This window comes from Rhinichthys klamathensis, unplaced genomic scaffold (assembly GCF_029890125.1).
Source record: "Rhinichthys klamathensis goyatoka isolate OS25496 unplaced genomic scaffold, OSU_Roscu_1.1 h1tg000036l_1, whole genome shotgun sequence".
Lineage (NCBI taxonomy): Eukaryota > Metazoa > Chordata > Actinopteri > Cypriniformes > Leuciscidae > Rhinichthys > Rhinichthys klamathensis.
In genome coordinates this window covers 6971051-6989772 of record NW_026606584.1, presented here as the reverse complement: position 1 = coordinate 6989772, position 18722 = coordinate 6971051, and the positions used below count along the sequence as shown (strand labels likewise).

The following is an 18722-nucleotide window of genomic DNA, read 5'->3' as shown; positions in this document are numbered from 1 at the left end:
GCCTTTCCCAAGTTTTTCCCTGTCTTTCCCTAGTGAGGCTGCTATCGCGTTCAGCAAATGGCTGTGGATCTTTGAACATTTTTATGAGTTATTGATGCTACAGGTGACGAAAGACAGAGAGCTGTCCTGCTGTACTACCTCGATACACAGGGACAATGGATTTTCTACTCATTGCCAAACACATATAAGGATGCAGAGGATGCATTGAAAGCCTACTTCATGCCAAAAGCTAACATAGTATCTGAACGCCGTGTCTTCCGTAAACTCTGTCAGGCGCATCACGAGACGCTTTGCAAGAGCTTGCTGTTTCATGTGTGTTCGTTGCCAGTACTGATGAAATGATTCTCGATCAGTTAGAAGAGAATGTGCTCAGCCCACGAATACGTGAAAGACTTTTACTAGAAACTGATCTTACACTCGACAGAGCTGTTATGACAGCAAGCCAGATTGAATCTGCTGCCGATCAGGCTAAATCCATTTCAAATTCCCGGCAAGTTACAGCAGCAAGCAGTAAAACGCAGAACAATGGTAAACCTTCACAGATCAGCGCAATCAAATACGTGCGAGGTCCGTAAAATTGAATTACAAGAAATTACTGTACTGTACACGGAATATTCAGCTCGTACTCCCAGCATTACAAACACAGTGACTATATCTACTTTGGACTCACAGACTTATATGGTGGATTTGGTGGTTGACACCTGGTCTTCTGTATCTGTCCTGCCGTACAGTACTTATGCATGCCATTTCAGTAATGCTGTGCTGTCGCAACCTACAACCAGGCTTGTGACATATTCAAAAGCCCAAATTCCAGTGGTTGGATATCTGTCCGCGAACGTTTCCCTACATGACCATTCAGTCCCTGTCAAATTCTTCATTGTAGACAAAGGGACACCACTCATGGGGAGGGACCTAATGTCTGGATTGAGGATTGAAAACAATCAAGTTCTGCCTCCTAATGGCCTTCCTGTGCCAGTCTTTCAGTGCACTGTTGCTGAGTCAACTGAGTTTCAATATGCTAAAAACTTTATACACCACATTAAGCTGGATGACAATTTTTGCCGTCTGCCACACTCTGTTCTCAGTGCTCTGTAAAAGGAATTAAATTGCTTGCAATCAGCTAAGGGTTATGAACGCATCAACGCCTCTGCATGGGTGTCACCAACTGACCAAAAAGTCAGGTAAAATTAGGATGTGCATTGACCTCAGAGAGCCAAATAAAGCAGTGATCGTGGACTCTTTTCCATTGCCATACACGAATGAACTACTCTCTGCTCTAAAAGGTTACACTGTTTTCTCTACCATCGACCTAATATTTACTACCAAGTGCCGCTGCATGAGGACAGTCGTGACCTCACATTTTTTATTATTCACTACAGACTGTTTTTGTTGTGTTCCTTACGGATTGGCTTCAGTGCCTGGGGTATTTCAGAAGATGACGACCATCATCCTGACTGGCTTGTCAGGGGTTAAAAATGACCAAACTATCACTATCATCCATGGACGTGATATATCTATGGATGACAAATCACTTCAAGCAGTTTTACAACGGTCAAAGTGTCACTTCCGACAAACCAGCCTGCAGTTCTTAGGTCATCCTGTTTCAGCGGAGGGTCTTGATGAATCACGTGTACAGGCGATTCAAAATGCTACATTTTCTAGTACATAGATATGATCAAGTTTAATGCATACTGAGAAAAAAAGACATTCTCAAGCCACTCCTTATGTAAAATGATTGACTATCATACCCAAGTTTTGTGTTGAATTTGTGTGTGTGCGCATGTTCCTGTCACCAAAGACTGGTCACCACTTTCACAAACACACACACACATAGTGTCTTTTTCAACTGCTTCACCAATCTTCACCCTTTCCCCAAACTTGGGCCCTTAAAGCTACTTTAATTGTTTATCTGTGCTTTTTTGTATGTATGTACTGTTGTATGTGCGTTTCCCCACACGTGTGTTCTTTTATCTCTTTTCTTCTGTTCCTCGCAGCCTGTGATTGCCATCCTGTGGGGGCCGCTGGCAAAACCTGTAACCAAACCACAGGCCAATGCCCCTGTAAAGACGGTGTGACGGGTATCACATGCAACCGTTGTGCTAAAGGCTACCAGCAGAGCCGATCACCCATTGCCCCCTGCATAAGTATGTGGATCACTCAATGTCAAGATTTCAATCCCCGATGAGCGATAATGCACAAATGTTTTTGTCCATGGAATGCATTGAAAGAGATGAAACTCTTCTAAAGGACTGTAGGATCCATTTCTTATGGCGGAACAAGAAAATCTGCATTTCACAGTGGAAAGAATTTGGAACCATGTCTTGTTAAGGTCATTCCACAGGATTAACACCTGCCGTTCTTTAAATTCTGTTTTCTTTACTTCATGGCCCAAATCAGTGAGATTGACATTTTTTAGATTCTTAAAATCGTTGTTTAAAGATTACAAAAGTATAATAGAGTCCTCACTGCATGGAAAGGAATAAAGAAAACATGTTATCCATCAGTGGTGTTTGCATTTGAAATCAAACTGTTTAATTGGTGCTTTTGTCGACGAAACAACGCTTGGATATTAAACAAAGCGATTGGAAATAAAACGCTCAGGAGAAATAGTTGGCAGGGAGCTTAGCGGAATGAATTCAACATATTACTTTTTGGAATCATATATCTTTGATTTTCTTGGGAAAGTCACAAGCATGAATGTGTGAAAGATAGACACTCCGGTAATTGAACTGAAAATATTTAGTTTCTCTCATAATAGTGAAATAATGTTTTTATTTTAATAGCACATATAAATTTAAGCAGTTTCTCAATCCATGCCAAGCTCAGTTTAACACAAGGAAGTCTTGGCTACACATACCATTATGTCCTTTTATTCTGAAGACCATAAATCAATATTATTTAAATATTTGTAACAGGCTTGTACTGTAATTTAATCTGGCATTAAACTTGTTCCCATGTTCCCCACGATGTTTAGAGCTGATATAGGAAGACCACCACAGAAAATGTATATCGTTGTAGAGTGCCCGTATAGTCTTGCCAAAATGCCAACAGCAAAATTTACTTTCCTTTTTACTGGGAGTTCTTTATTAAACTAAACTTATACTTTTGGATGACTTTAAAATGTGCAATGTCATCCTGAATAAGTAACATTACAAATCAATATTATTATCAAGCCTTGTTTACTGGCCAAAAGCACCATAATGCATATATGCAACAGAAACATATTTCAGCATAAGCATACACATTTTTTGGACCCCAGCAAACGACGAAGATTGTTTTTTAACCAGAAGACTTGATTCTTTCTTCCTTAAAAAAAACCCCTCTTTGTTGCATGCTTGCGCACCAGCTCCACAGAGCACACGGGCACTCTCTTATCAACTTCTTGAGCTGTTCGTCATCCTCTTGTTTTGTCCTCATGGCAGTAATTGCCTTTTCTTCTTGTATATTTATGTTCCGATTAAGCGAAATACTGTTCTTTTTTTACCACTTTTATGAATTCAATCACTTCGATGAAAAGGTCTTTTCCTCACGCATGGCTTTACTGAGTGTAAACATCCCTCCGTTTATGAAAGGGCAATGGAAGGAGGAATGAAAGAATCAAGTCTTGGACAAGCATCTTGCTGTTTTTCATAACAACAAAAGAGGGATACGGATGGAGCAGGTTGGGTTCATAATGTGAAACCTGTAACATTTTCTTATGGAGTTAACATGGTTCAAATAAGCAGCAAGAAACTGTCTGAACAGAAGCTAATATTTGATCTTAAATTATAATTATTATTTCATTATTTCTTTATTCAAACCAATGTTTACATTGATTTTGAGAATATTTATTTAATTATGTATGTATTTATTTATTATTGCTAACTGTCATCTCTTTTTCGGAACAGAAATTCCCATTGCTCCACCAACCACAACTGCAAGCAGCACAGAGGAACCTTCAGGTTAGTTCTGCTAACTAATCTTAAATGAGAATTGTGAAGAATTGTTTTAGTGAGTTTAAGTGTCATTACCGAAGACTATATCCATCACTATTAAAAAGCTAGGCCACTTGTAAGTGTCCCGTACTAAGGAATGAGGAGCTGATGCGGCGCTCATTCTTATTGAATTGCTGATAGAAGGTTTTCTTCGCTTTCGAGCGTAAAGTGGAATCTGATTTACCCAAACCCATTATGGAAGAGGAACTGCTGAAATTATTAGGGGGATCTAGTTTTACAGTTGCGTCCCTTGACACGTTCGCTCTCGCCGCAGATGTTTTATAAATATGTCTAAAAGTAAGCAGAACGTCAGACTTAACTGCAGTGTCTGCCAAATGATTTCATTCAACATCAGACAGTAAAACACTGTCTGCAAATATACAAACGCTTCCCTAACATTTTGTGCAATTATAGACTAAGTGTCTCCTGATCAGATGTTTAATTTCCCAAGGTGTCTTGCCAGAGCTATCAGCTTCTCTCTCACTTTTTTCCCTTTTTTTTTGTTGGTATTTTCAACATAGTGAGTGAACATGCTTTAGTTTGCCCGTATGGAAAAAGTATTTGTTGAAGAAATATTCGTCATTCTCACGGACAGAGGAATTCTAGCGTGCAAAAAATCTTTGCAGCTGTTGGTTGATCGTCGCAGACCTCTAATGCTTTACTGACAGATAAGATTGACAGCAGAGCTGCTGGTATTCTCTCTCTCTCATGGACCTCATTTCATTCTTCTCTGGGATATTTTCTCTGCCCCCACATTTTTCTTCTACGGTCTTTTATTCTCTCTGCATTTCTTCCTCCTTTGTCCTAAAATACCCACTCACTCTCTCTATCCCATCTGAAACCAATTCTCTGTTTCATGACTGGTAGTTTAGCTATTGCCAAATGTCAGAACTGCATTGTGAAAACTGTCTTTCCTTAATGGACTATCAATGATTTGAGATAGAGGGTGTTATGACCCATGCAAAATAAACAAATAGGCAAAGCAGAGGGAAAAGGTTAACCCATTCACCACAATGTGTTTCCATTTGTCATGGCCTGACCCTTTAAGCATATGGCAGCACATGTGAAAAAACCCCTAAGAAATGCAGGATTGCTGTATCGTGCTTGTCTTAGTATTTTTTTTGTAGAACAGAAACAGTTTAAACAATGCTGAACAAATATAAAATAATATTTTTTTCTATACATAATTTGATATTTATTAATTATATGTATTTGTTTGTTTATGTCACCAATGTTTCAGCGGTTTCTTTTCTACAGAAATAAAGACAGGTACAATGCCGCTATTATGATTCTTTTTTTAATTTATTGCTAAAATGTAAGATAACTGCATTGTGCCAGTCAGTCTTAGTAGAAATGAAATAAATAAATGCATTTCTCTCTATATAATTTGTTTATATATTACAGTAATATAAAAATAATGGGTAACACTATTTTACAGTGTCCTTGTTACATACAGTATGTTACATGTCCTTACCATAGTAGTAACAGTAAATTATGCATAATTACATGCAACTAACCCTCAACCCTAATCCTACCCTAACCCTATAGAAAGTACATGTAATGTTACTCAGTACGTAAATATATAATTACACTGCAACAATGACACATTAAAATAAAGTGTAACCTAATGATATATTTATTTATTGTCTTTTTTTTATTATTATTTTTTTACAGAAATATAAGACAGGCACAATGCAAAAAATACAAAATTAGAATTAATTTCTGGAGAAAAAAAGATTATTTTAAAATTAATTAAATTCTAAGGTCAGAACATGTATGAAATACTACCTTTCTAATCACTTAATGGATTCTGATTTTGGCAAGCTTTATTTCAAAATCAATGCATTTTTAAAATCGTACTTTATTTGCAAAGATGACATGACCTTTAATCCAGGCAATGGGGGCACCGCTGATTTTGAGTCCTTAAAATGTTTGACCCATCTGGTTTTGGGAGCAGCCCTCCATGGAAACTGCAGCATTCCAAATCAAGCTGATGGAGAGGTGGAGCACAGGACAGACATATTTGAGTGCCCCCATCAAAATGGACGCTCCAGACCACCCACACACCCTGCTATGGGACTGCATACATTATGCCTTCACTCCGAGCCCAAAGCTCACCTCAGGATAGTGCAATACGGCAGAAAAATATGACCTCATCCAATAGATGATTGCAAACAGATGTTCTTATCAGGGCACCTCCACCCTGCTCTTTAGCAGTTGCCCACTCAGATTGAGAGAGAGAACCTGTACGTTCTTGTAGAAGGGTGGGGCGGACAGCTGTGAAGCAGGTGTCTATGAGAATGAAATAGGGGAACGGCAGGAGGACAGAGGGAAAGTCGAGGGAGGAGAGAAGAAGGAGGATGTTAATATGTCTTCAGTAATGCCACATGGAGTGCATCGCGAATACTTCCAATTGCTCGGCTCAGACAAAACACATATTGTGTGGCGAGGTCATGCATGGTGTGAGTCACCACTCCCAAGACCCCTGTATAATCCCTCAGACGCACACTCATCTATGACTGACAGAGATGTCTCTACAAACCTGCATTAGGAGATCAGCGCATGTTGTCTTTACAGTCATCAATTCAATATCATTATTGGCATGGATTTCGTAGATGATGTGTTGTTTTACGCAGGCTGTACGTGTGGAGGGGACTGCCCAAATAATTTTCTTAAATAATAGGAATATTTTACATGATCCAAAGGATAGGTCAGCATTTACTCACCCTAATGTTGTTTCAATTTAAACCTGTATTCATTTTTCAGTGAAACACAAAAGGTACATTTTTGAAGTATATTGTGGTTGCTCTTTTCCATACTATGAAAAGTGAATATGGACTGGATCTGTCAAGCTCCAAAACAACAAAAAGCACTATAAACTAACATAAAGCTATCAAAAGTCATCCATATGTCTATGTGTGATATGTTTGTTATTAAATAGTTTTGCGTGAGACTGAAAATTAGTAAAGAAAAATTTCAGTGAATTATGACTTTAATTCCCATATGTTCCTTATGCAACTACTGAGACATGGAATAAATTCTTAAAAAATGCCCTTTTTGTATTCCATAGAACATGGTCAGAAAAAGTAAAATATGTAACAACATATATATATATTTTTTTACCTTTACAACAGCTTGTCACTACCTTTAGGTACTTCTTGCTTTTGTACCTTATATACCTCTAAAGGGTATACCTTAAAGTGTAACTATGAGACAGTTGTTGTACTCGATTTTTTCTGACAAGAAAGAAATTAAGTCATACAGGTTTGTGACTACATGATGATGAGTAAATAATGACAGAATTTTCATTTTTGGTTGAAGTATACCTTTACCACTGTCACCCTTGTAAGACCAAATGGTCCCATAGAAATCTGCAAGGCTACACTGTAAAAAAATCTGTAGAAATTACAGTATTACTGGCAGCTGCTTGCCAGTAACTTACTGTAGTTTTAAATTGATGTTATTTACTGGCAACAGTTTTTTCAAAGTTAAATGAACATTAAACATGAACAAGTCTTTATCTTTACAGAATAAAACTAAAATAACAGCCTCATGCAAAGCATTCTGGGAACCAAAATCTGAAGGAAAAAAAAAACAGAAAAAGGTTGATGAAGATTACTGGTTCCCAGAATGCTTTGCATTAGATTGTTATTTTATAATTTTATTCTGTAAAGACAAAGACTTGTTAATGTTTAATGTTCATTTAACTTTGAACAAACTGTTGCCAGTAAATATACATCAATTTAAATCTACAGTAAGTTACTGGCAAACAGCTGCATAACTACAGCAATTTTTTTACAGTGTACTAGTGATTATAAAAGGAACGAATAAGGGGGAGTGAGAGATAGAGGGAGGGGAAGTGAGAATTAGAGAGAGAGAGAGACAGAAAGAAAGAGAGTGAATGGTGTTGAATTAGTGTCTCATCATGAATGCAAAGCTCTCGTCTAATTTTAAAGCTGGCTTCACCTCTCTCCCATATCACATTGTCAGATTTCGAGGGTTGGCGATGTTCCCCACAAATCTCTGGGCTTTATTTACAGTAATGAAGTTGATTTCTACCCATTCTCAGCCCATTAGAATGATGCCAGCGTGACCAAAACATCACAACTGCACACGCTTTCTGGTCTGTTTCTTTAAAGCAATGTCCGAATTCAAGAGATAGCTATTTTCTTCTCAAACTCTTGAATGTAATGAAAGAACAGCAGAAAACGAGAAGGGTGTTTTGAGAGGTTGAGAGGAGAAGGAGAAAAAAAAAAGCAGTTCCCTTTGGAATAGACCCAGCTTGCCCATTGAGTCCCTGCCCCAGTGGGGCTCTGGCTATAATCTAATTACATGCTTTATTTGCAGCAATTTGTTTCTCAATCAGTCTCATTCCGCACAGAGAAAGCCTTCCCCCTGTGCACTCATTCACACCTCATTGTTACAGCTCCCAGATCTGCGATGTGCGCATGAATAGCATTGTCCGTTCCATTAGAGGTCCAACTGGAAACAGACCTCAGGTCAGCCTCAGGCTCTTTTTTGCTAACAACAGAGTACAGTGTCTGCCGTCTTCAAGCTTTAAAAGACCCAGCAGGTTAGATTGTCAGTGTTAGATGTCAAGGCTTTTTCAAAAAGTGCTGAGTGAGGCTGAATAGCGCAGACTCATTAGCTGTTCTCCGCCGAATCTCCAGACCAACAACTTCCCTCAATGTCTAGCGACGGAGAGAATTCGTCCACAAATGTTTCCCCACAGGGGTCCCCCACAGTCAGCATGTAACCGGTGCCCTCCACTCATTCTTCAGTGTCAAACAAGCCTCACATTCAAACTTACACGCAGCTTTCCTTTTACTCACTGGCACCGCTAGCAGCGCCACTGAACGCGGTGCCAAAATCTCTCGCACACAGCTTTCGCTTGAAAAGACGGCAGGAAAAACATCCATTAAGGTGACACCGGCCTCTGTGGGAGCATCGTGACGGGACGGCAAGCTAACCCTACTTCCCCTAACTCAAGAGGGGGCACAATGAGTACATTTGTCTTTGCTGCGGGGGACTAGATGTTCGAATAGGAATCTCAGGGTGCTCATCACCTCTTTAAAGGAGAGCTAATGAGAAATGATGACTATCAAAGGGAAGTATCGTGATGGCATTAAATAGGGTTATAGGGGAAAAAAAGCAGTTGCTCTACAGTCTTCATTTAAATGGAAATGAAGCTGCCACAGTATGGACTCTCAATTTCATTTCGGTTACAGTTTCTCTGCCATTTCCAATCTACAGTGTGCACGGTTTGACTCGCCCAACCCCACCTCGGACTCCCTCGCGCAACCACTTCGGCGCGACTACTTTCACGGGCATTTTTTTCTGTTTCCTGGGTTGCCCAGGGCAACCTCATTCACACAGAGAGAATAGAGAGTCCAAAAGAAAGTAAAAGGCAGGCATGGAGCGAGGGTCGGCCGAAACAATGAAGTTTGTTAATATGCAGGCGAGCTGAAAGGTTTTTCTCCCCCCCCCCCCCCCCTCCCTCCTCCGTCTCCCCATTCCATCCATCCACTAAAAGAAGGCCATGACAATTGTAAGGGGAATGGCGAAAGCAAACTTCTCCATTTAAACATCTGCATGCTCGAAAGAGGTGTTTTTAATGAATTAATCGTGTCTGTGTCCTCCGAGTTGAAGGCGCAACTCGTTTTATCTGGGAAGAACTGTAGAAGAGGCCCAATCAGAATCGAATCCCTTGGGTTTTTCCCCCCAAAACACCAGGTTTCTTCTTTATTTTTACATACAACAAACTTTTTTAAACACTTTATGTGCTGCTAATTTTCCCTCTGACCTCCCTTTGTGCTTGGACAACCCTTGCTCCCCCCTTCACCGCAACCTCCCTGAGTGCCGAACCAATAAATGCCAAAGGTTGAAATGGTCTTTAGGGGTTGCGGTGGGGGAGGAGGCATTAGGATAGACGTACAGGGTACAGAGTTGACAGCACCGGGAGGGAGGTGTCGTGATTCAAAAAGCCCTAATCAGGCCCATCATGGCACTGACAGTGGAGACAAGGGTGAGAAATTAGCATGGAACTGAAGAAAAAAAAAATCACTGGGTGGCACAATACGCTTGGCCTCAGAGGGCTCCCATCAGAGCAGGGGAGGGTCCAGACATCCAGAGAGCAGAACGAGAGGGACCTTTTGTCTCCTTCCTTTTCTAAGGAGCAAAGGACACTTTGCTGAATGCCTCACAAGCCCTATTACAGCCTCACAATTAAACTGGGCAGATGGGTGTCACAACAGGCCAGGGCTTTAGGATAGATGTGTAGTTTGCAGAAGTGTCTCTCTTTTTGACAATGACTCTTACATTCTTTAATAGTGTGTTGTTGTTGTTGTTTTTTCCCCCGTCTCAACCCCACCTTTCTTATTTTTACCTCCAAAACTTAGACTGTGAATCCTACTGCAAGGCATCCAAAGGCAAGCTGAAGATCAATATGAAGAAGTACTGCAAGAAAGACTACGGTGAGTGAGAAAAAGTGCACACAACACCATACCGAAAGCAGCACACTCCCACATTTATGCAGGTGGCTCAAATCCTTGCCCACTACAACATCTTTATTCTTTATCCAAAGCCGAATTCCCTCGAGCCCCCTCAGTGTTGGTATATTGTAGTGATGGCTTACTTGGGGCTTTCAAGAAGAAAGTCAAAGGATCAAACAGGAGGAAAGGCCATCAGTGAGGGGTTTAGGGGAGGCTGCGTTGACGGACAGCCCAGCAGGTATTTCAAGCCCAAAGCGGATCAAACCATGGCAGTGTGACGGGCAGAAGGGACCGGAGTGCTCACAGATATCCTCATTAAGGGAAGCGCATGTCCCTGTCCTGCATTCCTGGGGGCAGCAGGCCCTCTCTTGTCCATGAAAAGGAGCAGATGTGCAGCCCTACAGAGGTGGGGCTGTTTCGTCAGTCAAGCGAGACCCCATGGAACTTGAAGAGCTTAGCAGGTTTAATAACATACAGAGCATTTTAACAGCTCTTTCGATTCATTTCAGTCATCATACGCTGAAAATAAATTAGTGTAGGATTTCATTTGAAACAATTTTCGGTAACACTTTATTTTAGTGTCCTTGTTACATAGCCTATGTTACATGTACTTACACTAGTAATTACAGTAAATTATGCATAATTACAAGCAACTAACCCGCAACCAAATCCTAATCCTACCCTAACCTTATAGTAAGTATACATGTATAGTTGCTTAATATTACTCAGAACTTAAATATATAATTACACTGCAACAATGACACCTTAAAATAAAGTGTAACCCACTTTCATCTTTTATTTACAACAGCGAGTGTTGAAGAGTTTAGGCAATTTATTAATGTCGAATAAAACACAATAAAATATTATTTGGGTATAAGTATAGGTATAATTGTAAAATTTTAGAAAATTGCTATGTGGAATACCATATTATTATATGGGTTGATGACAAATTAGAGTGTCCACAATATCCACACCTATTTATAAATATTTAATTGTAACAAGAAATGTTGGTTTCATATGGTTTTGAAAAACATTTCAATAATTTTCAAGAAAAGTTCAAATTAAATGACTCGTGTAACCATCAAGAAAAAGTATTTACATATTTTCCTCACGCACTGTGAAAATATATTAATCATTAAACATTTTTATATATCTTTTTCAATGTAAGAAGTGTCTTATTTTTTGTGAATTATTAAATTATAAATACGAAGCTAACTAAACTAACCTTGCTTTACTCTTATAAAATCAGATATTTTAAGAGACTTAATTGATTTTTTTTAAACCATTAAAATACACCACTAAGCACTTTAGTAGATTTATTTTATTTTTTCAAATAATAATAAAAATGTATGTCAGTCTTCTTAAGGTTTTATTTTTTAAAAATCCATTCTATTAATAAATGAATTAGGATATCAGGAAAGTTGCATCAGCCTGATGCATTTTACTTTATGCCCCCCAAAATATCAAAATGCATTTTAATTCAGAAAATGCTTATCATATATTTATTCTATTCACTGTATGTGTGAATTTAATTTGTAATGATTTTTTGTATGCTCTAAAAAAACCTAAGACTAAAATTGACCCATAATGAAATTTATACTTTAATTGAGCTGGATACCATTACAATTAAGCTACACAAAGTACTTATAAATGGTAAATGGACTGCATTTATATAGCGCTTTCACAGACCCAATGGCCACCAAAGCGCTTTACAATTTGCCTCACATTCACCCATTCACTCACTCATTCATACACCGACGGCGTAGAGTTTAGGTAATTTATTAATATCGATTGCTGTGTACTTGTAAAGATGGCATGTGATAAATGTAATAATGATTGAAAAAGCTTATGCGTTCCAGCCAAAGACATGATCTGATGGATAAGTGTTTATGCCCAATAGACCCATGTATGATTCAGGGTCTATTCAGGGTGAGAAAAAAGCACACAAAAAACCAGGGAATCCCTGCAGCGTACAGAGGAGGTCTGGCACACAATGGTCGTAGCATCTTACATGATGAATACTCAATGCCATCACCTCCTGCAGACCGGCTTTGCATGTTCTCCTTTCTACACTGCAATTACTCATTTAAGACTCGTTTAAGAATTTATCCAGATAATATGGTCCCCCGCTGACTTCAATTTACAGTTGTCCTCAGTTATGGAGAGTTCGCCAGCTCCCCCTTTACTCAAAAGTGAACAATCTAGGATAAACTCCCACATTCTGAGCATTAAACCTAATCCACTTTCCTTCTGCCTTCTTGAGCATCAGGGGGGCTTTATACAGCAGCACGGGGAGAAATGGCTAGAAAATTGGAATTGAACTTGAAGATGGAGTCATCTAAAGACTTATGAGGGGAATCAGGTATTTTGTGGCATGATATTTACAGCCTCATGCCTCAGTGGCACATTACCCATAAAACACCACAGGAATCCTGACCACAGCTGGGCCACAGACACGTTGTTATCATTGGATACATGACTTCCACCTTTCCAAATGGTGACAGTGACAGTTTTTTCATAAAGTTAAAGGTTTTTGGATTTCATCTGTGATGATATTCTCACTTTCTACTAGTGTACTTAAAGTATAATGAAAACATTTCACCGTTATGTTGTTCCAAAACTGGATGATTTTTTTCTTCTTCTGCGGAACACAAAACGTACATTTTTGAAGAATATCTTGATACGAACCAAGGCAGTTAAACTCAAAAATTAAAAAAATACATATATTTTATAAAGTCATACAAGAGTTTTGTATAGGAAACAGACCAAAATTAGTCATTATTCCCTGAATCATTGAGGCAGGGAGTTGAGAGTCAGATCAGTGCAATTCCAGAACAAAACTTTTAGACCGGTTATGTGAACTGCATTAAGAATTTCACACAAAAGAATGAATCGTTTATGAATAGTGCATTGCTATGTCTCTCATGAACAAGCTAAGGAGAGCTGGTCTATCAAGATTTTTTGTGAACAACTTAATTTTTTTGTGTAACTCTCACAAAGCTATCAAATGGCATCAGAAGATTTGGAATATTGTTAACATAATAATTGTTCATTTGTGTCATATGAACCACTTTCATTCACTTTGATTATAAGTTAAAGAACATCCAGGATATTCTTCAAAAATTCACTTTCTTTGTTCCACGGAAGAAACAAAGTCATACAGGTTTGGAACAACATGAAGATGAGTAAATAATAACAGAATGTTTATTTTTGAGCAAAATATTAGAACTATAATTGATTTCAATGTATTCATAATTTAAACCGAATGTCATTAAACAAGCAATGATATTACATATCAAAAATTAGCAAAAACACGATTTTCTCAGTTTTTTGTTTAAAATGTTGCTTTTTTTATGAAACTTACCCACATTGAAGTGTTGATAAAAAAAAGAATGCATGAAGATAAAACTTTTTTTTTTTTTAAAGCAGAGGCTCTGTTCTTTCTTTCTTTGATATATTGCATGTTCAGATATTCATAAAACGAAATAATCTCGGGGGCCATGAAAAGTTTGTGAAAAACTGACCGGCTGGCAACGGGTGAGGAAAGAGTTAAAGACCTCTGTGCATCCCGGCACCCGATACAAAAGTCGAGAATGAGAATGTGGCGCAAGATATTGATTCCTGTAAATGTGAAAATGGATACTTGTTTTGGCATTAAATGAAACTCGTGAAAAATGTGAATTCTTATAAGCGGAATGTTTGTAATGGGATTGGACGTTCTATATCAGAGGGGGAAAAACATGCACGCTCTGCATGGCTCTAGCCTTAAAAACCTGTAACTGGACAGATACTTAGATCACCAACCATAAGCCTGTGTGATACTGCCTCAATCTGCAAAGCATTACGCAGAAGAAATTAAATCTGCCTGTTTTGCTGCTCCTTTTTGTCGAAGTCACCTTACAAAGCACCTTGAAGGCTATTAATAATGTAAGGGGAACAGCATGAGTCTACAGGCAGTTTACGCAGATTTTGGGGATTCACACTTGCAAGGATTGTCAAACTGCGGCAGGGTTTGAGTTACATGCTTTATTTGAAAGCACTTTAAAGCGAAGGTTGACCTGCATTGCTTCAGCAACTGAGACGATACAAACGACTTAATCAGAATCAGAGCCAGACTGAATCTGCGGCAGAACTATCATCATATTTGTATTAAATTGGAAAATAGAAACTTTTTCACTAGTGGTCTAGTCCGTTATTTAAATGGGCAAACTTCAACTTTAACATTCAAGTTAACATTCACTGTTTCATTTTGTTAATGACACATGAATTTAAACAGTACAAAACTATTCCATGTAGTTTCTTAATACTGTTTGAAATGATTTTAAATGACATGTTTTCATCACGAAGTATTTCAAAACACCACAGGGGACTGCTGAAAGTGCGTACAAAATAATGTCACCCATCTGTGTTAATAGTGGGAAAAATAATTCTTTTTTTTTCTTCTTTTCTGTTATTCTACAGCTGTTCAGGTCCACATCTTAAAAGCAGAAAAAGCCGGTGAGTGGTGGAAGTTCACCGTCAACATCATCTCTGTCTACAAACAGGGTGAAAGCCGAATCCGCAGGGGAGACCAGTTTTTGTGGGTCAGAGCAAAGGACGTGGCCTGCAAGTGCCCGAAGATCAAGCCCGGCAAGAAGTACCTACTTCTGGGCAATGACGAGGATTCCCCAGGACAAAGCGGAGTGGTGGCAGACAAGGGCAGTCTGGTCATTCAATGGAGGGACACTTGGGCTCGAAGACTCCGGAAGTTTCAGCAGCGCGAGAAGAAAGGAAAATGCAAGAAAGCATAGTGAGGGGAAAAGGAAAGAGGTGGCCATCCAGAGCTGGACAGAGAAACAACAGACGAGTGGTGGATGAAAAGATAATAAGGGAAAGGAAGAGAGAGAGAAAAAAAGAGGAACTGAACATCGCTGCTTTGAATAAAGGCATGAAGACAATATTAACATTTTGTTTTTAAAATAGGAACATGTGTGAAGGAGTTCACGATGCAGTTTTCATTTCTTATTTGTTTCCTTCAAGATTTGTTTGCTGTTTGCCAATTTTGCACCTGTGTCCATTATAAAGAAAGGTATTGGATTATTTGTTAAATGGCTTCATATTTCAGATCCATTTTGGCCGGTTTTGAGAATCAGATTAAGCTGTATTTCATATTCTAAAACAAAATTTTCAAGGTAAAAAAAAAAAAAAAAGTAAACAATATTTAAATGAATAGTTCTTAAGTAAGCCTCTTCAATACACAAATAAACAAATAAATAAAACATTTTCACGAATGAGCTTTAGCATTTAAAAATTCATATGCTCTAACTTATGCATAATGCATAATGGCGGAGATGCCAACATTTCAGAAATGTCAAAATTCTGTTTTCGGTGGGAATTTTTAATATGACAGACATCAAAACAACTTTTGCTCTTCTTAAGCCAATTTAAAAAAGTTATTTTTTCAAAGTCTGAAAAGTATTTTAGTTTCACTTTGTAACAACTGCATGAAAAACATTTGCATTATGCATATACTGGTGCATATTATTTTTTATAATTAGTTCATTCAGCATTATTAGTTGTTGCAATTTTCATGAAGTTGCATGGCTTAACATTATCATTGAATTCAGATCAAAAAAAAGAAAAAACACTTTTGTACAGTATAACATGTATATTTCATATAACACTACTCATTTTTTTAAGACTGGTGCTGCTGGGTTTTCCCAAACTCTACAGACTCTGAAACTGTCCCAGCAAATGCACGACAAAAGCAAATCAACGGTTTCTGTTCAAAGTATGTTTCTGATTGCCTTTTCATCGTAGGTGGCCCGTAGTTCACTACTTTACGGTTAAAGAATCATCTAACAATTGCTGAAAAGAAGTAGCGCCTATTTTCTTCAACAGTCCCCACTAATATAGACTACATTTGGTAGAATTATCCGCAAAAAATTCTTAAAAAAAAACAAAAAAACAATGCCCGTTTAAGCCATGTGTAAATCTAGAACTTGCCTCACTTATTTACAAGAAGAACAAAAATCTGTACTCATAATTGTTGAAAACTGATCTATAAAAATGTAATGGCATGCTTGTACAAACCCTAAAATAATTAGCATGCATTTACAATTATTTTTGAACTTGGAATAAAATCACCATGTATATTTTTGTATAAGACATGATAATTGAGGTAGATGACATCATTTCTTGCTCCATTTGATTCAATTGTTTATGGTCCAGACATGGACGATGACGTTATTTTTTTGTTGTTGTTAAAACCGAACTTCAGTGCGACGAGTCCAGTGTATAAACAGGCCTTTTCGTAGACAAGTGTTGGTAGAATGGTGTGTATAGTTAGTATTTTTCCATGTGTGTAAAACAGTATTTAGAAGTGTACGAACTACCTTTAACTAGTATTCATGAACTTGTATTTAGTTTTGTAAAGCGACAGCATCTCTCCTTTACACATTCCACGTCCATTTAGGGTCTGTGAATGTAGGAATGCATGTACAGTAATGTTTCACTACAACAGAGTTCTCTTCACTGTGAGAAACGCTGCTCATACACACACACACTTATTTTGTTACTGATAAAAGTACAGCTTTTTCACTGATCTTTGAGGGGTCACTTAAGGTTTGATGGTGTGGTCTGTCCAAAATAAACCGCAGGAACTGATCATTTCAGTATCAAATGCCAAAAAAAAAAGAAAAGAAAAAAAGACGCATTCGATGAATGGTTTACGTGTGGAGTAATTATCATCTTAACGCAATGATTACTTCTTGGAAATGCACACAATGTATGACATACAGATATTTATACATATGATGTATTAACCGGTTACAAACAATATTCGTAATACCACATGTACATGTATTTTGTTTGGCACTCAGTATCTTAGTGCACACTCATTTTTTTTTTTTTAAGTATTACAACGATGTAAATTTATGTTCAGTTTTTATTTTTCACAGCAGTGGAAAGATGCCTCATGTATTTGACATTACCAGCAGACCTTACATACATTGCTTCTTGTTCATATTATGAATTGTAAATTTAGCTGTGGCAAATACAAGACGTCTGCAATATTGTTTTACAATGCATACTAATATATTATGGTTATTATAAGAAAATATTTAATGACACAAGACATTGTGGATTTTTTACATCCTTTTGCCTTTTTTTGTTGTTGTTTGTTTTGTTTTGTTTGTTTGTTTTTTTACAGTTTGTGGTTGTTTAGATGGTTGTGATTAAAATCCAGAGGGGAAAATAACTACTGAACACCAACCTGGTAGAACTACATTCAGCATTCATTTGGAATAAAATCTCAAAACGTTACTAGTGTGCTTTCTCATTCCCCCCCCCCCTGCTTATAAATTTGGCTTAAAAAGTAATACATTAGTATTTATTTAATCGTTTAGATATTACAGCAAAGATTTAAGGAAATAAGAACTGAGCATGCACTGTAAAAAAAAAAAAAAAAGAGTTGCTGCCTTCAATTTTTAAGTACAATCAACTTGGATGTTTAAGTCATTTAAACTTAAATTACATTAAACTGACTTAAAACAAATTGTTGAGTCTTGTATAACTTAAAAAAAAGGTTGAAAATTGCTTAACTTATTTTGAGGAGTTAAAGCAATGTAAAAATATGGTGTCAGAATTTATTGATCATATCATTTTTTACAGTGTGTGACAAATATTAAATAACACTAATAAATACATACATTTGCGACAATTAAGATTTTACCAATGAAACAGTTGAGACCAGGTTGTGTTAACTATATTTATTAGGTCACATTTTCAGGGAAAAAAAAAAAAAAATACAGAAAAGTGTTGCGAAAAATCACATATTTATTAGAATTATTTCTACTTAAAAAATAGAATCCGAACTGTAATGCATTTTAATGGACAATGAAAAAGAAGTTCAGAGCTTGTATATTTTAACCCAACAGCGGAGTATTCTGTATTGCATTGTGACGCACAGACCTTGTTTACATGAAGGATACGGATCATTTTCTTCACTGCCAAACAAAGAATTTAAATAGGTTTTCCCCCCTCGGAGCATCTCATGGTTATATTCATAATAATATTCAAAACCTTTCAAAGCTCTTTTCTATTTTTCTTTCCATTCCGAATCCTACTTTGATCATTATCTGAGGAGCAAAGAATTTCAGTTCTTCATAGTGGTCCATTCCCTGGCTTTTACCCAGTCATGGGTTCCATTACTTTCATAAATGGAGAAGGGGATAAGAGAAGGGCTTTGGAGGGACGCGTTTATGTGGAAGCTGCGCTT

General features: G+C 37.6%; 1 protein-coding gene across 2 annotated transcripts in view; it reads left to right on the top strand.

Moving 5' to 3' along the window:
• The window catches only part of ntn1a (netrin 1a), a 72845-nt gene extending 56749 nt beyond the window's left edge, over positions 1-16096 (top strand). Inside the window, exons 3-6 of one of the 2 annotated variants that reach the window (XM_056246218.1) lie at positions 1995-2144; positions 3888-3941; positions 10373-10447; positions 14927-16096. In XM_056246218.1, the coding sequence (XP_056102193.1) occupies positions 1995-2144; positions 3888-3941; positions 10373-10447; positions 14927-15255 (608 nt within the window). In that variant the 3' untranslated portion in view covers positions 15256-16096. The remainder of the gene's footprint in view (positions 1-1994; positions 2145-3887; positions 3942-10372; positions 10448-14926) is intronic. The other variant, XM_056246219.1, reaches the window with a different exon arrangement.
• The last annotated feature ends 2626 nt before the right edge of the window (positions 16097-18722 follow it).